The sequence below is a fragment of the Procambarus clarkii genome, chromosome 87 (assembly GCF_040958095.1).
Source record: "Procambarus clarkii isolate CNS0578487 chromosome 87, FALCON_Pclarkii_2.0, whole genome shotgun sequence".
NCBI lineage: Eukaryota > Metazoa > Arthropoda > Malacostraca > Decapoda > Cambaridae > Procambarus > Procambarus clarkii.
Window position 1 is genome coordinate 7,992,179 of NC_091236.1, and position 23,166 is coordinate 8,015,344.

The window sequence follows — 23,166 nt, forward strand, 5'->3', positions numbered from 1 at the left end:
AATTTTGATCAAAGAACTTTTAACTCTGGCAGGAATATTCAAAATTTAATCTATAATTGAAGCTTTATATTCTACTCAAGCTGTAGCATATTGCTGTACCTTGTTCACGTGTTGTGGTCCCCATTCATCTTTGATTTTGTGAGATTGGACTCTTTCCTAGGATGTTGCACTTTGCTGCTATGCCCCTTCTCTGGTGCAGTCTCTGGGGTTGTTTGGGGCTTTGGAACTACTTTTTATGGGGTTTGGGGTTTGCAGGGATTCAGATAAGTCTTAACAGGCTTCCTGTCCCCAATTATGACAAAGCATAAAATGAGTAATATGTTTTTATATACCAGGAAAGTTCTATGAAAACAAAACTCCAAATTGCTATTTGTTAACCCCTAAGCTGCTCTGGCCTATTTGACCTTCAACACCCACAGGCGCAAAAAAAAAAAAAAAGCATTGAATGTAATGAAACGCCATTTTTGGGTGAGACCCGGATGCTCCCCGGAGCTATCCAGGCTGATATTGCTAATGTCGGACTTTGGCATCAGTCTTGTGAATGGAGTTCTTTGGGCCTACCGAGGACCACGAGCTAGAACCTGGCCTCCTCAGATAGGCACGAGGAGCAATGGCCTATAGAAACACCCGTGTGGTTGGAAGCATTCTATGTCTGCCATTGACTGGGTCAGGCACCCAGGAAGATAAGCATCCCAAAACAAACCCCTATTTTGGTTAAGAAATTGCTACTGAGAGCCAAACTAGTGGACAGAACTCTCCAAACAAAAACGAGCTAACAAGCATGACGTCACCACGTCACTGTGCCATCATTTGCGCAGCTCCCCCCGAGAGCCCCAGACCCCTCGCGCCAGCTTCCCAAGATCCCAGTTCTGAGGCTGGATATCAAAACACGCGAAAAACCGCCGACTGGAGGGAGGGAGGGTTGACGGGGAGAGTCTGGGTCTCACCCAGAAAAATGGCATTTCATTACATTCAACACTGGGTTTCTGGGGGGGGACACCGTCGGCTCCTAGGAGCTACAGTACCTACCAAAAGACGAAAACATGAGGGACACACCCGGGACGCGGTCGTCGCTTGCCTCCGACGCGAAGCCGAGACTACAGGCTGCAACCGCCATCTCAAGACCACACAGGCTCAATGAGGTCCAGAAACATCAACAAAGGAACACGCAGTGAACGTACGAACGTCATGGGCATGGAGAGATACTGCAGGCCGGGTGGACCGAACCACCCTGCGGACGACCTGAAAGAAACACACCCCGGAACAGGGAAGAAGGGAAACTGAAGCAACTCAAAGCGTTATCATGGGCACAGTGGCCGCGGCATGCAAAAAACGGCGAAGAGCCGTAACCGCACACAACACATGATGCATCCCTGGCCAGACCAACCAAGCATCAACAACCCAAGGACCCCTCGGGAAAGCAGCCACCACAGTCTTCACCAGAAAAACTGGAGACTGCAGCAAGCGAACAACCGAACACGAAGGACCAAAGGAGCAGAAACCCCTGCACCGAAGAAGAGCACGAAGCTCCCTGACCCGACCCCCAGAGGCTAATGCCAACAAGAAAAGAGCCCCAGAAAACAAACCAGAACCGATGGGGTCACAACAAACCGAGGAGGAGAGAACAGAGCACCCAATCCAAGGACCAGGACGGCTCAAGCAGTGCATGAAGAAGCCGGAGGTGAACCACGCAAGAGACAGCTTGCGAATTGGTGCAGAGAGAAACCAAAACCGAAAACAAACCGGAGCAGCTCCACCAGCGCTGCACGACATAAGGCAACAGTATGTGGCAAGATGACGGACCTGTACCTCCACAAGAGAAGGACAAGACCACGCCAACATAATGCAGCATACCTACGAAGAGACAAAAAGAAAAAGGAAAGGCCAGAAAAAAACCCCATTCCGCCACCGAGACGAAGCACGCAGGTGGGACACCATCAACGAAGCCACCTGAACATCAACAGATGGTGAGAGACTCTAGGCAGAAGTACCAGACTGGACGACTCGATGAGTAAACTGAACCAGCCCCGCCTCGGACTGGAACGAGCATGGGAAGAGGCGGAGCCACGGGAAAACCCCCGGGTGCGAACACCGATCAAGCAGAGCCAGAAACCTAGGCCAGCAAGGAACCAGATGGAACGTCTGCCGTACAGAAAACTTCCCAATGCTAGCGAGCTCGTCAGGTGATCGGAAACACTATGGTTCCGACGCGAGACTCGTGAGAAGTGTCACCGTGAGAACAGGACTGGGCCAACTGGCAGGTTAAGCCAGGAAACCAGGAACCCAAACTCGGCAAGCCGGGAAAGAACCAACCCGGGCGAGCAGACACGCTCCGTCTGGGAGGAACACCCCCGAGACCCCTGAAGGACCAACAAGTCCAACAACGGATGACAATAAGAAGTCGCTCATAGAAAAACACCGAACCACAGACGCCGCAAACAGCAAGGATAAAAACGTGACGAAAATTGAAGAGCCAGGGCCCAGGCCGAGGCCAACGAGGAAGCGAGCATCTCGAGCTGAAACGTGAAGCGAAAAACGGTGATGCTGCATCCCGCAGGAGTGGTGCACCCAGCCCCAGCAAGGCAGAATGATGCTGAGTTAAGTATGAAGAGAACTAACCAGGACGGGAACAGCACGAAAACATAAACATACCGTCTGAAAGGGAACACAAAGAAAAGGCTGGAGCCAGGATCGGGAAACCTAGCACTTCCTGGCCCAATGAAAAAAAAACGTAGGAGCAGGAAAGGAAGAACAGAAGCCACCACCACCTGCAAACAGGGCAACCCAGAAGCTGGTGGTGACATACAAGGAGAAGATGAAAGAACACAGGACCATAACTGAACACAGGGGCTGTGCAAAAGCTGAGAACTGAACATGGACAAAGTTCATCCTAGCATGAAAAGTAGTGTAGCCAATATGCACATATGAAAACACACAAGCTATCACAAGAAAAGACTTGTGATAGCTTGGTATAACAGGCTGTTGCTTGGAGCGGCCCTCAGTCTCACATATCTGTTATAACCTGTCTGATCCATCACTTCTTGCAGGAATTTATCTAGTTGCTTTTTTTAACATGATTAAGTTTGTTACTGCAATATTTCTTATATATTCACGTCATAATATCCAGAGCATAACAATCCATGTCACAACTACCAAATTGACAGCACTACCTTACAACAGAGAGATGAAGAAAAGGACCTTGGAGTCAGAATCCATCATTCACTAAAAGTTGCACGACAAGTGGGAGCGGCAGTAAAAAATAAGCGAACCAAACCCTGGGAATAATCAAGCATACCTTTACCTTCAAGGGAAAGAATTTTTTTATTCACATTTAGGTACATCTGCATTTGTGCAGCTACCCTAGACTATATGAAGGGGTGTACAGTGTGTCAAAAAGCTAGCTACGTGATGCTAAAATCCCCATCACACAGGATGGTTAGTCATACAGAGGCATGTGATAAGTAGTCTGCACTGGCAAGCTACTTATCACATGCCTTAGTATAGATTTTTTTTTTAATACATTAGGTACATCCAAGGAAAAGAATGTAGTCGTTCAATTGTATAAGTCTCTGGTGCGCCCCCACCTGGATTATTGCATCCAGGCATGGAGACCTCATCTTCAGAAAGATATAGCTGCTCTGGAGAAGGTGCAATACCAGAACACCGGACAACAAAAATCATCCCAGAGTAGTCATCTCTCGTATCAGGAATGGTTGAGGACCACTGGGCTAACAACACTGCAAACCAGGCATGACATGGCGGATCTCATTGAAACCTTTAAAATACTGAACAATTTCGAGGATGTTAATCCGGACAATTTCTTCAAAGGGTCAGATGCAACATGAATGATCGAGGAGCAACAGGTTGAAGCTCAACAAGCCACAATGTAAGACAGAAAACAGGAGATGCTTTTTCACCAATAGGGTTGTAAACCCGTGGAACTGCGTACCCGCCAAATCAGAAAATACCAAAACTCTGCTGGTTTAAAATACAGCTTGAAAAGATCATCAGGGCAAAGGAGGGGTCCTTTGACAAGCCACCGGCTTCCTGTCCTCATTGAGGCCACTCGTATTAGTGGCCTTCAGGTAAATTCAGGTAAGGTAAATACGTTTGGAGGATATTAAATAGCTATAGCCCTGTTGACCAAACCACACACTAAAAAGTGAAGGGACAACAACGTTTCGGTCCATCCTGGACCATTCTCAAGTCGATTAGCTATAGCCCTCTAATGTTTATACAGTTTTCTCTGATTGTACCAGTGGCACCTTAACTCTTTACTGAGTCTATTTTGCACTTTCTACCATATCTTCCACTCCAGTATGCAGTTAGTATTTAGCAGTCCATATTAGGAATTTAGCCTTCCAGTATCTTCATGTATATATAGGGTCTTGTATATGCATATAGGGTCCTATATATATCCTATATCCATGTAGGATATAGGGTCCCGGCAGTACAGTTGGGTTCAATTTCGACGCTCAGTCAAGAATTCCAGGTTTGAATCCCGGGCGGGACAGAAATGGTTGGGCACCTTTCCTTTCACCTAATGCCTCTGTTCACCTAGCAGTAAGTAGGTACTCAGGAGTTAGTCAACTTGTTGTGGGGTTGTATGATGGGCAGGGTCAGTAATTCGGCCTTGGAGGGAGGACCTCGATAAAAGCCAAACGTGTATGAATACACTTTCCTTCCTGTCCCCCGACACAGTGAATTAATTATATTGTGTGATGCCTCTCTTATTTTCTTTCTAGAGAGTATATTTTGAATTCTTTGAGATGGCCTAAATAATTAAGTGCTTTATCATGTCAATGCATGCCTTGTGCCTTGTATGTTCTCTGTGTTCCTTCTATTTCAGAAATCTCTTCAGAGTTGAAAGGAAAATTGAGTACCAAGAAGTACTCAAGGCAAGAAAGCTTAAATTATTTGAATAGTAAGAGCATTATAATGAAATCCTTTTATTTAAAGGTCCTCATAATCCACCCTCTCATATATTTGGTTTTATCCATTATGCCTATTAAAGTTCATGTCATGTGACATCATTACTGTATTCCCAGATAATTTACATGTTATTTTCCTTCTATAAGAAGATCTGATTGTGTCTTGTATCCTGTATTTTATTTAAGTTCTTATTTTTACTGTATATTTTTTTGTAATTAACACATTTAGGTTCGTCTGCTTTCATACAGCTACCCTAAACTATGTGAAGAAGAGTACAGAGTGTCTCCCCTTCATATAGTATAGGGTAGCTGCATATCTGGAATTTGTCACTGTTTGCCCCAGCAACTTATGATCCATCACATGTGTTTTGGAGAGTTTGTTGAGTTTAAACATCAGCTTCTTGTTTATGCCTCTTGTTGTTGGAGCATCGGCAGTAAAAGTTTACAGTACCAGTACTGCTTTAACCTTGGCCCAAAACACACAGTGAATATACTATTAATATGCTACTGCAATATGGTATGGAAAATGCATTGCTACACAGATTACAAAATATTGGAACTATTTACTAATTGTTAGAAAAGGTTAATGGCTATAGTATTCTATTGCATTTCACAATTTACAGTAAATTATATAATATTGCATATGACTTTTAATATTGAGGTATGTAGGCTTGTCTTTAATGAGTATGAGATCTTTATGATATGCATTCCTTAGAAAAGCTAACTGTCACATTATTGTTTTCACATATTAATTAAAATGAATATAAGGCTCAATATAAATTAGACAGAGGATGATATAGGTTATCTATATACTCCTCAGTTTTGCCTGTCCTTGGCTCCCTTGGGACAGAAGGAGCTGATGTGATAGGAGCTCAACAGTTAAAGAAAATTGGTGTGAAGATATTCATCCTAGAAGTGACCCCTGCTCCGCTGGATGGGTTGAAGGAGATGGCTTCCAAACGGGGTGATGGACAGCCTTATCACTGGCGTGTTCCCCTTCATATTTGGTCGACTATTGTCATGTACATGAAATACATGACTGAAGGTGAGGCAGTCATTACATCATTTTACTGGGCCACTTGTAATCAGATATTAGATTGTTATAGTGAAACTTTAGTGTAATTAATAATGTACTTTGGTGTACTATGTAGTTTTTGTAGAATATTTGAAAGTTGCTGCTATAATTTTTGTTTTCCCTCAATTAAAGAGTATACAGGGGACCCGTATAACATGCATTTATATTAAGCTGTTTAAATTGAGTGACCAAAAATTTTAATTACCCGCACTGGTTTTATACAACACACATTCACTGCATGATCTGTTTTCTCCAGCGAAGAGAACCAAGACCTTAGCTTCCTTCTCAGTCCACATTCACCCACTATAACCCACACACACTCACCCACACCTACTCAATCTCGGCCACGTCAACTCTCATCCACATATCCACTCATCCACCCACATTCTCTCTCACACACACACGGAGATACTAAGGAAGATAAGAAACTTTTTAGATTATTGTCTTGCTTTTCAAGAAGATTTGGACAAAATAAGTGTATGAAGCAAATGCTATCTATTGTTAGGTCAAATATTTATAGCTTATTAATATATAGCTTTTAAAGTTTTCAAGGTAATCTTTTAAGACAAGATATTTTCCAAATACAATGTGCTATTATCATTTAAGGATTTTTAGATTTATTTACATTGGTTTTGTTGGAAAATATAAACAAATTTTATGCAGAACTTGTGGGGTGTATGCCCCAGGTGGAGGACGTCCCAGGAAAGTGTGTCAATGCTGGGAGTGAATGCACTAACAGCAGCATGTGCAGCGGTGCAGGCACTGCGTGTCTCGATGACCAGTGTCAGCTTCTAGAGTGTAATGTTAACTCCAGAGGTCCAGGTGAGAAGAATTATATTACTGATCATTTTACCAAGTTCTTGCATGATACAGTATTTTCATGGTGCTTATCGGCATGTTTTCTTTTCTTCTATATTTTCTTTCTTTTTTCTTTTTGACTAATACTGTTTAAAAGAAAAAACTTATGTGCATTGACCATACCATAAAACAAAAATATTGAGCAATTGTTTACTGACGAGGCAGTGGGCAGTGAAGATTAGAGATTTTATTAAATAGAGCTCCAGTTAGGTTTGCTGGTCTCCCGTGTTGCTGCATTTCCACATTGTTGACAACGATAAGATGATTGGAGTCAAAGCACCATAATGTTTAACTTCACATTTTCACTTCTAAACTTAGTTTGAAAGTGACTAACAGAGTATCTCCAAATCTTTGTTGCACAGTGGTGTGTACCCTCGGCTCACAACTGAGGGACTCCAGTTCAGTCCTCGGGCAGGACAGAAAGTTTGGCACATTTCCTTTCATCCAATGTATCTGTTCATCTTGCAGTAAATAGACACCCAGGTGTCAGTCAAATGTTGTGGGTTGCATCCTGGAAAAGGTCAGTAGTTGGTGTAGGGGTACTTTGATAGGCCTAATTATGTACAGGCTTTCTGCCTCCAACAATGAGAAATCTTAAAATTATAGTGAAGCTTTAAATGGTAGCATCAATGAGAGAATTCAAGAAAGGGGTTTAACTACTGGCACTTCTGTTTATGATGCAGTGTAGAGTAGCAGCTTCTTTCAGACTCCTAAGTTGTTCATTGCAAATATGTTATCCACATATTGGCAATATATTCATATTGTGGTTTTCCAATTCAAATCCCTCAATATGACTCATTGTCTGCAAAAATAATACTCTACTAAGGAGGAGGATTCTATAGTTACGACATTGATCTAGTAGGTTGTAAATATATCATTATATTTTTCTCAAGATCTTAGACAAGATGTTGACCAGACCACACACTAGAAGGGTGAAGGGACGACGACGTTTCGGTCCGTCCTGGACCATTCTCAAGTCGACAATCGACTTGAGAATGGTCCAGGACGGACCGAAACGTCGTCGTCCCTTCACCTTCTAGTGTGTGGTCTGGTCAACATACTTTAGCCATGTTATTGTGACTCTTCGCCTGCATCTTAGACAAGATCTTTAGAAGTGAGTATTCTGTACTTATTTAAAGCATATACTGTACCATATTTTCCAGCATATAAGATGCATCTAACTTACAAACATTTTTTTGTGGAATTTAATTTTCACTATGGTTCTTCAAATATTTACTAAAAGGGATTTTCATGTGGTTTTTCAGGGAAAACATGAGTTTGTTCATGTAAGTACAGTACAATACTGTACATATATGGTTGATAGTGGACCAACAACATGCATCCAATATGCTGGAAAATACAGTATCCAGCCTCTTGACCTAGTAGTATTAGGCATCCATCAGTCTCTTGACCTACACGTACTGTATTCTGTGTTGGATAGATAAATAACCTTTGTATCCCATCACCTTTAATAATTTTAATCTAACAATGTAATCTGAGACCAAAATTCACTATTTCACTGTAATGTATATGCAAATCTTCACTGACTTTACTGAATATATATACAAAGTTGCCTACATTGTGTTAATAATGTGCATACAGGAGGTTCATGGCAGGTTTATATGTAATTATAAACAGGATATATGTATTGGATATATATCCTAGGTATTGTTATTCGTACAGGATGTTGTGAAGGTCCGGATCAGCACTGGTGTGGTGATGTCACAAAACAATGTGTGCCTTCTGCCAATGTTTGTGATGGCCATGTTCACTGCATGAATGGTGCTGATGAAGATAATTGCTGGTCAAGTAAGTTGGGCAGAGTGATGCACGTACACCATGATATATGTACACGATGATACACGTATACCATGATACACATACACGATGATGCACATACACCATGATACATGTACACCATGATACACATACACCATGATGGTGTATACACTACGATACACATTAGGGTACCGGGAAGACGGGCATCACAAGTGTAGCTCTCATCCTGTAACTACACTTAGGTAATTACTTGGGTAATTACACCATGATACATGTACACCACAATATATGTACGCCATAGTACACACAAAAAATTCAAATCACCTAGCTGCATCAAGAAAGATTTCATTATTCTTGAATATACAGTATATATAAAACTATTTTGTGGTATCTTATGCAATAGATGATGAATATTGTGTCAATTACCAATCTGATCAAATCAGCTTCAAAAAGATTATTAGGAAAATATATTGGAACACTATTCAGGATATTATTTTTAATATTTAGTTTTTAAAATTTTCAGACCCGTGCCCCGATGACAAGGTTGCTCGTTGTCAGAGTAGCACACTATGTTTAGATCTGATGGACCTTTGTGATGGCGTCTTAGCTTGTCCAGGAGGAGAGGATGAAGACCCACGCTTCTGTAGATCCTTTCCCTGTCCAGTAGATAGGCCCTTTAGGTAATTTAAAATCTCATTATACAGTACTCAAGGCAAGAGGGAGAGGCATTACGGAGAGAGATTCGATATATAATTACAGAGTAACCCCTGAAACGATTCATCTATTTAAAAGTACTACATCAAGGTGTGCATGTTTAAAAATAGTTAACAAATCAGATAGAGAAAATAACAAATACCCGATAGTTACTGGAGCACACTAGGATGTTGCAAATAGTAATTAGAACAGTGTTGGGGTTCAAGACAACTAGTTACTACCTTGACCAAGGAACACTTTCATTAGCTTTGTTATTAAGGCAAAGGGATATGAGGCTACTCGGCCATTAGCGATGAATAAAGCATTTGAAGGTGAAGAACATTATAATTATTTCATCCCATCCTCCTAAAATAAAAGTATTTATAGTAACTATTTGGTCAATAGTACTAATATGTTGTGATGGACCACCAGAAAGTTGGTCCATAGAGTAGCAGACATAGAGTACTTCTAAACTACATATAAGGTGTCTTTATAGGCCATTGCTCCTTGTACCTCTCTGATGAGGCCATGTTCTGGCTTGTGGTCCCCGGAAAACCTAGAACACCATGTACATTGACTGATGCCCAAAGCTTATACAGCCGTATCAGCCGGATAGCTCTGGGGGTCTTCGGGTCTCACCCAGAAAATGGCGGTTCATGACATTCTGCGCTGGTTTTTTCATAATTCCTCCCACTCAGCTTTATCATGTGTCACTCTCAATACAATACTGATCTAATAAGCTTGTATGTATTACAAGATATTCCTGCCTAGGAATACTTTTCTCCATCATTGCCATGTGATAAAACTGCATAGTTATGTTTACAATGTCATTACTTTATATTTTTTTCTCACAGGTGCAGAAGTGGAAATTGTATTGAATATCGGAGCTTATGTGATGGAGTTTTCAAAGATTGTGAAGAGGGTGAAGACGAAGACCTAGATTTCTGTAGCAACTATCACACCTGTCCTGACACTCGGCCTTTCAAGTGTGACTATGGCATATGTATTGCTGAAAAGATGTTGTGTGATGGCTCATATAATTGTCTTGATGCATCAGATGAATTGGTATGTGCAAAAAGGAGTTGTCCTGCTGAACGGCCCTTCAAGTGCTTAAGTGGTCTTTGTATCAGCATGGATAAGGTACACCTGGTGCTTTTCTTTTCTCTATATCTTATTCCTAAAAGTACATAAAATGTTCTTTTAAAGCTATGCTACTTAATTAGTAACTAGTAGGTATTTAAACTTATCTTTTTTTAACTATTTGTGCATGCAATAAATAGATGTGGTCAACTCTGCAAAACCTTTTGAGGACAAGCTGATGCACATCTTCTGTAGCGTAAATTTTAATTTGAATGAAGTAGGATGACAGAAAAGACTATGAACTTGTATTGGTGGGGACACAGGTTTTCCTCAAATGCTTTTTTATTTTCACCAAAGTCCCTATTCCAGCCAGAGGCAGTATCCTTCTTGTAGAAAACTCCTTACCATTTGCTGTGTGATGTGCTGTGTCGAACCCTCATGATGGCTCCTAAGGATTTTCTAAATCTTAACCTTTCAGCTGTATTGGACACAGTGATGCCTGCTTCCAATAGTCTTTTCTCTGGAACTTAATAACGGTCTCTTTCCTGTCATAATATTAATATTTATACATTTTAATTAAACTTCATCACCCATAATCACCTTAACCCTCAAACCACTAAGGGCCTTTTTGCCTGAACGCTCACAGGCACAACCAAAAAAATAAAAAATCCAAAAAATTCTTTTGTCTTATGAAAGTGTTAATTTGTGTTCCCTGATCACAGAAAAAAATAACAAAAAAATCATAGGTGGCATATTTTGGTCGCAATAGGCCAGGGAAGTCTGGCAAAAACACCAGCGTTGAATGTAATGAAACGCCATTTTCTGGGTGAGACACGGAGGCTCCCCGGAGCTTACTAGGCTGATATGCTAATGTCAGACTTTGGCATCAGTCATGTATATGGAGTTCTGTGGGACTACCGGGGACCATGAGCCAGAACCTGGCCCCCCCTCAGAGGCACAGGGAGTAATGGCCTATAGAAACCCCCGTGTGGTTGGAAGCATACTATGTATGCCATCGACCGGGTCAGGCACCCAGAAAGTTAAGCATTCCAAAACAAACCCCTATTCGGGTGAAATTATTGCTACCAAAAGTCGAACAAGTGGATAGAATTCCCCTAAAAGAAACGAGCAAACGATCATGACGTCACACATCGCCGCACCGCTGTCTGCGCAGCTACCCCCTCCCCAGGAGGGGGAAGGGGGCCTCGTATGGCCCAATAGGCCTGCTGCAGTCACCTATGTTCCGATGTTCATATATTCGTATCCAAAAATCACTAACTAGCGCCTGGCCGAACAGAAGCCAGACCGCATGAACTCACCTGCAGAACGTAGACACGAACGTGTCATGACACAACTTAGCCGAGAAGATCCTGGGAGCACTGCCAGTGGAAGAAGACAGAGCCGTACATGCAGGAGAAGAGGGTAGAGGCGACGGAGGAGCCCCAGACCCATACATAGGGAAAACCCCACATCCGCCCCATAGCAGCAATCCAGAACACTTCCAGGAGCTACCGGGTACGGACTGGAAAATGGAGAAGAGCGAGAGGTGAAGTACCCGAGAAAAGAGGGATGCAAAAACCCCAGCTCACATGCACACTGCCATTATCAAAACAAACAACCACGGCGCATGCACAGTTGGGATGCCAGACGTGGGTCGCCAGAATTTGCGAGCTGAAGAAAGAAACCATGAATGTGACTAGAAAATAGACAAAATAGTGACGGTAATAACCAAAACTCATATGAGAGTACACAGGGCAGCCGCTAACCGTAGTCGAAAAGAGCAGAAAGGAGCGAAAAGAAACACAGCACAGTGTCCCATTTGGGCTACAAGAAGCCCAATCTGGCAACCCTGTGCAGCGCAGGACAGTGCACGGAGAAAAGAGACAACATGAAAAAATGAAACAGGACCAAAAAACGAAAAGCTGCAAGAAGGACCAGCAAGCCCCAGAAAGGACCGGAAGACGACAGACATTCCAGGAATACGGGAAGAAACAAAACCTTCCCGATCCCCCTAGAACATAAAGAAGCAAACGTGAAGCACGAAGGCACGGAAGGCAAAGTCGCACCCGAGACCAAAAGTCATGCAGATCCCCGAAAAGAGGGAAACATGACTGTGAAGGCTCATCCCAAGATGAAGGGTGGAGAAACGTGCCCACTGACAGGATGGACCCGAGGGATCCAAGGGACGAGGAACCGATCTCGGGGAGGGGCCGACTCCCAAAAACATGCACGGAGATGGGGGGGGGGGAACCCACTCCTCGTAACCGCAAGCCCCGCCCAATGGGTAGAAAAACCCAGGAGGAGTCCAAATGTCAGCCCCGGGAACCCACAAGGCAGGCCCCGGGGCCAAGCCGTTCCCCCCCAAAGCCCCAGCCTCACAAAAAAAGCCTGAGTAACCAGACAATTACTAAGGAAGGGAGCCCACTGGCAGACTCATACAACACGGCTGGAGGAACAGGCTCAAATGCCCCTGTCGCTACCCTGGAAGGGGGAATTCCGAGACCGCCCAAGTCTCAAGACCAGTGAAGCCCCGCCCCGACCCGACCCGACCCCCGAACCCACAAACAGTAAGGATCCGGATGCAGGGAGGAAGGGGAGACCATAACAGAGAAAGATCAGGGGGCGCGGAAGTAACAAAACCAAAGGGTCCAACACGCCCAAGCCCCGTCACACCAACCAAAATGGGGAGGCCCCGGGTCTCCCGGGGAGCAAACGACCTGGTTATGTTTCTAGGTGGCGAATGTCAACTATCGGTCATGGCTGCACTATAGCTGCCCCTATCCCACGTGGGGCTTTTAAATTAAAGCGCTAAACACTAAAACTGCTATTAATGTATTGCGCGGTACCGGTTTTGTTACTCAAATCATCTATATATGTACTGTGCGGTCTAAGGGTTAAAGGAAGATTTGACAAAGAATTTGAACATCAGAATAGTCATTGATAGGCATGCATCTTATATTTGCCTGAATTCACCCAAGAGCAACTGTCTCTCTAGGAGCGTTGACAGGGACAGGAAGTTGGCAGCTAGTCAAAGGTGTTCCCCATTGTTCCTAAGGACTGTTTTTCTGTCTGGATTTTGAACTGGAGTTCAGCAACGACTTGGGATTTACGGTTTCAGCGAATAGGCAAGTCCAAGGGCTTATAACCCTATGGGTGAAAATACATCTCCTGTTTTCTGTCCTACATTGTGGTGTGTTGAGCTTGAAGCTGCTGCCCTTTGTATTACATTTGAACTTTTAAATAAGTTGTATGTATTAATTTCATGCAACTTGTTCAAGATTTTAAAGGTCTCGATGAGATCAGCCCTCTCATGTCTGATTTGCAGTGTTGTTAGTCCTTTGTCACTCATCCTTTTCACCTTCCAAGTGTTATATAGTCATAATGGCTTGGTGCTTTCCCCTGATAATTCCCTTCATCCTTTTCAGATATGAGAGTTGACTTAGTGTTTTTTTATCACAGCTCCCACTTTTTGTGCAACCTCCCAGGACCAGTGGATCACAACTCCTAGCCTAGATTCTTTTCTTCATCATTCTGATGCATGGTAGTGTTGCTGATATGATAGTCATGATGTGCATTGTTGTGCCCTACATGCAGGATCTTGTATTTTTCAATATTTAAAAGCATTTGCCACTCTTCTGACCATTTCTTCAGATTTTTTCACTTCATGGAAAGAACCAAGGTCTTTCCATGAAATATTAAGAAAAACATTCCTAATATATATTTTTTTTAAGTTTTGTTAATTGAGAGTTTCAAAATTAAGACTCGATTGTATAACTGGGGAGTGGTCTGGGATGCCTGCTTTTGTTATCCTCCAACAGACAAATAAACCCACTTTCTTTAATTATACTCCTCTACATTTTTAATTCTTAAGGATTTTATTATTAGGTTTGCAATGGAGCATTTGATGGCTGTGATGATGGGTCTGATGAAAATAACTGCACTGAGATTCCCTGCCCTACTAGTCGAAGCTTCAAGTGTTCTAATGGCATATGTATTGATGGGTAAGTTACTACTCAAAGTAATGTACACTGAATTTAATGTTAAATGTACGACAGAAGCTAGAGAGTAATCACATCAACATGACTGCATCAGTGAGATAAAATGAGAAGCGTGAGCATGAAAAGATCCACTGCATAGGTTCGAACCCTCATCACTGCTCCTACAGATTTTCTCAGTAGCTAGATTGTTGCTATCAGCTTCATGAATAACTAATTACAGTATCTTCCATTTTTCCTTATTATTCCATTCCCACTTCTTACACTTAACACTTTGTGCCGGTAACAACTCAGCATTGAGTTGTCCATTTAGTAGACGAATGTCCGGTCACAACGCAGCATTGCGTCGTCGGTGGTGGCAAATTGACGGCGGCTTCAGGAGGAGTGCGCCGTGGTTTTGGACATTATATGCATATACTCCAGTAGGGAATTTCATTGCGAATACATTGATACCAAAATGAAAGACCTAGGACCAGAATTGAGGTAACAAAGTTGAAAAGAGTATACCCATTTTATTGCTCTTTATTAGCGCTCACTGGTTAACGCTCCATAACTTTCTCTGTTTGCTGTGGGTGGTATGCTGACTTTTGCATATACTTTATATTTGTATATACTCCTGTAGGGAATTCTATTGCAAACACAATGATACCAAAATGAAACACCTAGGACGAGACTTGAGATGTCCAAAGTGAAGACAGTGTACACATTTTATTGCTCTTGCGCGCTCCCGGGTAACACGCTCTCACTTTCTTGCTGGGCTTTTGGGGTTTATATGCATTTAGGCCTGTAGAGAATTCTATTGCGAACACATTGATACCAAATTTTAAAACCTAGGACGAGAATTGAGATGACAAAGTCGAAAAGAGTATACACTTTTCAGAATTACCGTGCGCTCCTGTGGAGCGCGCGATAATGCCCGGACTCACCTTAGATAGTGAGAGACTCGCTCACGCAGAGCATGAAAGTGTTAACTCTTTTGCTATGGCAATTCCATTTCTGATCCATAATTTGCTTGGGTCTCTATCAGGGTAATTAATATACCTCAAGAGTATAGGTATATTTGATGAGCCACTTGACCCAATGATAAGTTGAGTGGCATTCTGTCTAATGATACATCCCTTGAATTATGTAACCAATAATTAAAAATATTTTTCTGCGGGGAGCCTCGTTGGCTCCCCGGAGCTATCCAGGCTGATATGCATATACTGTATTAGCTTTCTGCCATCAGTCAATGTGCATGGAGTTCTTGCCTACCGGGAACCATGAGCCTCCTCAGAGAGGCATGAGGAGCAATGGCCTATAGAAACCCCCCGTGTGTTTGGGAGCATTCTATGTCTGCCTTCGACCGGGTCTGGCACCCAGAAAGGTAGGCACCCCAAAACAAACCCCTATTCTGGTGAAAATATTGCTATCGAAAGCTGAATGAGTGGACATAAGTCCCAAAATGAAAACTACCAACTAGCATGATGTCATCACGTTGCTGCGTTGCTGTCTATGCAACCCTCTCTTCCCCCTCCCATGAGGGGTAGGGGAAGCCCCAAACCCTCATGCCGGCAATTTTTCAGTTCTTGGCTGATGTGGTCCCGGCAGGTTGTGTGCCTCTGACTCCGGAGTTTCTTTCGGTTTTCTGTGCCTTGTGGCGGACTGTTTCTACTGGTGGAGTGCGAGCCAGGAGTAATATTCTTCAGTACTTGGGCTGCATGCACCTAGGGTTTACTTCCCTCGATGCCCTGTAAGTACTGCCCTTGGGGCTTGGGGCCACCTTCCACAAGTCACCTTGGGATCTACTTCCACTGTGTCTTTTACTGCTTGGTACTTTCCTGCCCTTGGAATCAGCTGGGGGTTTTGTTTGCCCTTGTTTGCCTCTGGGTAGGAAGTAGTTTTCTTCACTGGAAGGGGCACAGGGTAAAACGCAGCTAGTCTTTACCTCTCATAGTGGCTGGCTCTGTTATGCCTGGGCATGTTGTCCTCTTGCGGGGTTTTCTTTTTCTTTTTGTTGTCTGGTGCAGGGTCTGCCTTTTGGTTGGTCATTCCCTGTTGTTATTGGTGGTCCTCTGCTAGGCCCCCTCAAGTGTACACGACTCGTGGGTGCAGCAGTTAGCAGACTGCTTGGTAGTTTTGGGGCGCCGGTTAGCTGTACCCTGCCTGGGCTTCCCTTAGCGTGTTACCAAGGCTAAGGGCCCTGGGAAACCCCGCGGGGGCTCCGTGGGGTTTCCGATGTCCGGTCCAATGGATGCGACCCTCGAGTCCCCTCTCGCTTCGTGCGAGGTTGATGGTTGCTCTGTCCCCCTTGTCTCAGGGGAACAATCAGCGGTTGTGCCTCAGCACTGCTGCCTGTAGGGTTGGTGATTCTTTTGACCCGGAGTCTTGCGACGTTTGTGGGTTGTCTGTGTTGTTGAAGCTGTTCGTGCCACTCCTACAGGATGCAGTTTTGTGGTTTTTTGCTTCTTGACTCACGTGTCAGCAAACGATGCTCGCTTCTTCCTTGGAAACCTCTTGGGACCTGGCTCTTAGACTGTCATCGCCTTTTTGTCCGTTGCTGTTTTGGAGTTTGTGGTTGTGCAGTATCTGCAGGCAGTTTCGGCTAATTGCCGACCTATGTCAGATTTGTTAGTCCTCCGGGGGGCTCGGGGGGGGGGGCCTTCCCGGCGAGGTCGTATTAGGGTTCAGGGTTCTTCCTGTTGTGGTAGACCAGTGGTGCCAGATTTGGCGCTGGAGCAGCCTTTGGTGCTGTCTGTTTCTGTTCGGTGCAAAGATCGCCCTGTGCGCCGTTTAGGTGCTTGTAAGGTGCATCAGCCTTTCCCCATTGATGGGGTGGAGGCTCGCTCTGTTTGCTCGTACCTGGTCCCACCCTTTGTGGGTCTTTTAGGTAATTTTGTGTGGCCTGTGGTGGCGTTGGGTAGCTTCTCCTTCGGGAGGTTTGGTGCTGGCAGGGCAGGCCTCTTTTTCCTGCGCTCTGTTGGGGTCATCTCAGAATAGGTTTGCTTGGGCATGGTCGAAACGACCTCGTCCCTCAGGTGGGTTCCCACCCCCCTGTTTCCGGGCCCGAAATGGGACTATGCGGACCTCCAGTTCATTCTGGACTTGTCCCGTCTGAATCCGTGGGTTATTGCCTTTCCTTTTGGATGACTACTGTCCCAAGTCCCTCTTCTGTTATGGCCGGACGCTTGGATGGTGTTCCTGAACCTCAAGGATGCCTATTGGCACGTCCCGATTCATCCGAGTTACAGGGAGTGGCTTGGTTTTGTTGTGGGGCGTCAGGGTTACAGCTTTTGTTGTCATCCATTCGGATTGAATCTGGTGCCTCGCGTTTTCACACGCCTTACCCGGGTCGTGGTGGTCCGCCTGCGTCTGTTAGGTGTTTGGGTTCTGGCCTACCTTGACGACTAGCTGGTTTGGGCTCCCAGCCAGTCCGAGTGTCTGCTCGCTAGGGATTTGGTTCTTTCCCAGCTCGCTGGGTTTGGGTTCTTGGTGAACTGGCAGAAATACCATCTGGTTCTCTCTCAGGTTCGGTCTTGGTTGGGTCTTGTGTGGGACGCTCAGACCTCTTCCTTGTCTCTTCCTCCGGTGACTCTGCTTCATCTGTGTTCCCGCCTTCTTCTGTTCCTGAGTGGCTCCCAGGTCACACAGCGGTTCCTCGAGGGTTTGCATGGGAGCCTGAACGTTGCCATGATGGTCTACCTGCAGGTCGGGTGTGGCTTCATCGGCTGTTCTGTTTCCTTCAGGGACATCCCTTCCACCTCTCATGTGACTGCTGGGTTCGGCATCCGGGGACTTTGCATTGGTTGCTGCATCGCCGGCTTTCTCTTCGGGTTTTTTGGAGTTCAGTGCCTTTGTGCCTACCTGAGCCCTCGCTCGTTTAAATTAAGTTAAATTTCCTCGCGAGGAAATTTAACTTAATATGATACTCATTTTTCCAGTGTAAATTTAAAAAAAATTGATATAAGACTTTGGATTTTTGAGTAGTTCAAAGAATTGTATTCAGATACCTGTATCTTAACTGGGATTATTTAAATTGATTTAAGATTTGACACAAGAAGGCATTTAAAATCTATAATGTGGACTAGATGTAGTGATACTTTTTCCCCAGTATATATATTATTTCATAATATTAATTCCTATTTTCATATTTGCCAGATGGTTGGTGTGTGACAAATCTGACGATTGTGGAGATGGAAGTGACGAACTTAACTGTGTCACAACAACTACTCAAAGGCCAGAAGAACCCGAGGAACCTACCTGTGGAGAGGGTGAATTTTTGTGTGAGAGTGGAGCATGTGTACCGGAGAGTAAGGTGAGCAACTACATTTCTATAGGATTTAATTATATATGACAAATCGGGTGTGAGATCCTCAGTACTGAGTGAGCAACGAAGGCTGGCACATGCAGCATGACCTCACAGCACTGCTGTTCAGCTTGTGACCACAGCATTGTCTACACCCAAGTGATCATTTTTGTATTTGTAAACAAATAATTAATGAGTAATATGATAGTATGGTGAATAGTGTAGTAAAGTATGTGATCGTATATTTATTCCAACTCATCCTCCTAAAATGGTAGTGTTGGCAACTATTCGGTTGATTTTACCAGTATGTACTGTTTTCAGACCCCAAAGGACCCCAAAAAAGGACCCCCAAAAAGTATACATTTTGTAATATTGTCTTTATAGTCTGAAAAAAAAGCTAAAAACTAAACTTCAACATTCCTAGACCTATTATAGCACATGTATATCTTAAGATAGCATGTGTTAGGCCCAGGATTGCTTGCACAGGTTAGCTTGTGTTCTTTAGTTACATTTCCAATTTAATAGAATGCCATTTTGGCCATTTCAGTAATAGAGAACATGAACTTTCTTGGGATCCAACAGTAGATAGTGATACATTAGACCAAATAGTTGCAGTAAGCACCACAATTTTAGGATAATGGGCTAACTTATTCCTGCAATTTTATATTTTTGTTTTGCATTTTCGGAACTTGAGCAATGTAACTCATTTAAAAACAGATTAAAAAAACCAGCGTTGAATGTAATGAAATGCCATTTTCTGGGTAAGACCTAGACACTCCCCGGCGATATGGGGGAGACTCCCCCATATCAGCTATCCAGGCTGATATGGATATATTAGATTTCTGGCATCAGTCAATGTGCATGGAGTTCTAGGCTTACCAGGGACCACGAGGCAGAACCTGCCCCCCTCAGAGAGGGACGAGGAGCAAGTGGCGTATAGAAACCCCTGTGTGGTTGGAAGCATTTTATGTCTGCCATCGACCGATTCAGGCACCCAGAAAGGTAGGCACTCCAAAACAAACCCCTATTCTGGTGAAAATATTGCTACCGACAGCCGAACTAATGGACAGAACTCCTAAAATAAAAACAAGCAAACTAGCATCATGTCACCATATTGCCGTGTCGCTGTCAGCGCAACCCCCCCAGGGGGAGCCCCAAACCTTCATGTCAGCTACCCACACTTCAGTTCTTAAGACTGGATGTCAAAATACACACACAAAAAAAAATACCAACTAGAGGGAGGGAGGGTTGCCGGGAAGCCTCCGGGTCACACCCAGGAAGTGGTGTTTCATTACATTCAATGCTAGTTTTCTGGGGGAAGCCCAGTTGGCTTCCCCGGAGCTACCTAACCAAAGATAAGGAAAAAGAGGGACATACCTGGGAGGTGAACGCCACATGCTCTAAACTAGAAGCAAGGCAACTGGCAATATCATATGACCCTACAGACGACCCGAGAGACCTGAACCCTGGAACAGGGAAGAAGGGAACCCGGACAAAACAAAGCACGTCCAGGGGCCACAGAGGCCATGGCGCACAGGCAACAGCGGAGAGCCACAACCAGACACAATAACGATGCACACCCGACTTAACCAACCAAGCATCAACAACCAAAAGATCCCTCTGGAAAGCAACAGACTCATTTTTCACCAGAAAAGAAGACTGCTGCAACGAACAAACACCACCAGGACCAAAAGAGCAGAAAGCGCTGTGCCGGAGGAGAGCATGAAGCTCCCCGACATGACCCCCAGAGGCCAATGCCAACAGGAAAAGAGTCTTAGAAAATCAAACCTGAACCGAAGGGGCCACTACAAACCGAGGAGAAGAGAGAAAAGAGAGCACCCGGTCTAAGGACCAGGGCGGCTCAGGCAGCACATGAGCAGGCCGGAGGTGAATCAACGCATGAGACAGCTTGCAGAACGGAGCAGACGTAACATCAATATCGAATGCAAGCTGCAGTGGCTCCGACAGCGCCGCGTGATACGAGGCGAGAGTATTTGGCATAAGATGGCGGTCTTGGAACAACCACGAAAAGAAGGACAAAACAACCCTATCAGAGACCGAAGTACACCTACACAGAGTTAGGAAATAATGGACGGACCACCAGAAAACTTCATATTGCTACTGAGACAAAACATACAGGTAGGAAACCATTAACAAAGCCACCTGCGCCTCATACAAATGATTATAGACTCGAGTCAGAAAGACCAGACGAGAAGACTCTAGGAGAAGAGCGGACCAGTCACATACCGGGCCGAACTGATCTGTTGAAAGAGGCGGAGGCGCGGGAAGACCTTCAGGTTTGGACATTGACCAAGCAGCACCTGAAACAAGGCTGGGCCGGCCACCAAGGAGCCGGAAGGACAACTCTCCCCTGGTAAGTCTTCAAACGAGCCAGGATCTAGAGCAATGGCTGAACCAGGGGGAAGAGGTACAGGTAACCCTACCTCGCACAGTCCTGCCTGAAGGCATCTATCCCGACAGCCTCATAGTTGGGGAAAGGCGCCATGTACACCAGAAGACAACTCGACCACACCAACATGAAGAGGTCCACTTCCAGAGAACCGAACGTTTGGCAGAGCCAACTGAACGAGTCTGTGTCGACCGTCCATTCTGTAGACAGGGGAATGAAACGGGAGAAGACGTCCACCAGGACGTTGGACATCCCCCCTAATGTGAATCGCCAGGAAAGCCAAACTCCGAGAACTCAGCAGATGAATCACCCGAAGCGACTAGCCCCAAAGAGCCAAGGACCACATTGAATCTCCTCGGTTTAGGCAATGAACCACTGGGGAAAGTCCGAATGGAGCCGAAGCATCGATCCACGAGCGACCCGAGCCCTCCGTAGCGACATCCACACACCCGCAAACTTCCACACCGTGCTATGAGCCTGATAGAAGGACGGACCCCACTGCCCCTGGCCGGCCTGGTGAGCACTGGTCACAAAGCCCCAGCCAAGAGACAGCGCGTCTGTGACCACATCGAGCGTGGGCTCTGGTAGGCGCCTAGGCACTGTACCCCGAAAAATCCAAAGAGGAATCCAGCGATGCAAAGCCCTGAGAGGCAGAACCCAGCAGTCACGAGAGTGGCGAAAGGGACATCCCCAAAGGAACCAGAAGAGTTGACGAAGCCAAACCCGACCCGGCGGGTGAACTATCATGGCAAAGTTCAGGCTCCCACACAAACCCTCATGCAACCTCTGCATGACTTGGGAGCCCCTCAGAAACAGGCGAAGGAGGGAACTCAGCCGGCGCAGAGCCTCCAGAAGAAGAGACAAGGAAGTGGTCCGAGCACCCCACTGAAAACCCAGCCATGACCGAAAGAACCAAATCCCTCTTAAGCAGACATGCGGGCCGGCTATGAGCCCACACCAGCCAGTCGTCGCGATCCTAAACCCAAACACCTAAAAGTCACAGATGGGCCACCACGACCTGAGTAAGGAAGGTGAAAACACGAGGCACCAGATGCAAGCCGAATGGAAGGCAACGAAAGCGGTAACCCTGATGCCCCACAAAAAAACTGAGCCAGTCCCTGAACCTTGGATGAATAGGGACGTGCCAATACGTGTTTTTGAGGTCCAGGGACACCATCCAAGCACCCGGCTCCAACAGAAAACAGATCTGGTACAAAGTAATCATCCAAAAGGAGGGGCAATAAACCCACGGCTTCAGACGGGACAAGTCCAGAATGAACCGGAGGTCCATGCAGTCCTGTTTCGGAACAGGAAACAGGTGGGAACCCACCTGAGGGACGAGGTTGTCTGAACCATGCCCAAGCAAACCCACTCTGAGACTGACCGGACAGAGCACAGGAGAAGAGGCCTGCCCCGCCTACCCCGATCCTCCCGAAGGAGGGGCCACCCAATGCCACCGCAAGCAGCATGAAATGACCCAAAAGGCCCACAAATGGTGGGACCAGGCGTGAGTAAACAGGGCGAGCCTCCCCCCCCCCCCCATCGCCTTGTCAATGGGACGAAGCGTGCAAGGGACGACGCCTCTTACGAGAACCAAGGCAGTGCACAGATCAATCACTGCACTGACTAGAAACAGACGGTTCCGAAGACTGCGCTGGCACTGAATCTGGCACCTCTGGCCTACCACAACGGGAGGAACCAAGAGCCCTGGCACGACCCCTCCGGGAAGGCCCCGCACAAGCCCCCTGGAGAACCAACAAGTACGACATAGGACGACAACTAAATGAAGCTGCCTGCAGATACTGCAGAACCGCAGACTCTGCAAACAGCTACGGACAACAGGGGCAAAGACAATCTAAGAGCCAGGGCCCCAAGTGGATTCCAAAGAAGAGGCGAGTACCGTCTGTCGGCACACGAGATGGAAAGCAAAAAACAGCGAAACCGCATCCCTCAACATCGGCGCGAACAGCTGCAACAATGCAGACAACTCACGCACCGCCGAGGGCAACGCACCACACCATGAGGTAGCCCCAAGCGCCTCCACATCCTTCTCGAGGAAA

The 23,166-nt window shown here is 45.4% G+C and overlaps 1 protein-coding gene across 3 annotated transcripts in view; it reads left to right on the top strand.

Moving 5' to 3' along the window:
- Window positions 1-23,166, top strand: part of LOC123747075 (vitellogenin receptor) — a 222,334-nt gene that overhangs the window by 195,663 nt on the left and 3,505 nt on the right. For 2 of the 3 annotated variants that reach the window (XM_045729073.2, XM_045729072.2), the window contains 7 exons: window positions 5,752-5,976; window positions 6,670-6,828; window positions 8,548-8,673; window positions 9,167-9,323; window positions 10,191-10,476; window positions 14,302-14,417; window positions 18,549-18,705. In XM_045729073.2, coding sequence (XP_045585029.2) covers window positions 5,752-5,976; window positions 6,670-6,828; window positions 8,548-8,673; window positions 9,167-9,323; window positions 10,191-10,476; window positions 14,302-14,417; window positions 18,549-18,705 — 1,226 coding nt within the window. The remainder of the gene's footprint in view (window positions 1-5,751; window positions 5,977-6,669; window positions 6,829-8,547; window positions 8,674-9,166; window positions 9,324-10,190; window positions 10,477-14,301; window positions 14,418-18,548; window positions 18,706-23,166) is intronic. The other variant, XM_045729075.2, reaches the window with a different exon arrangement.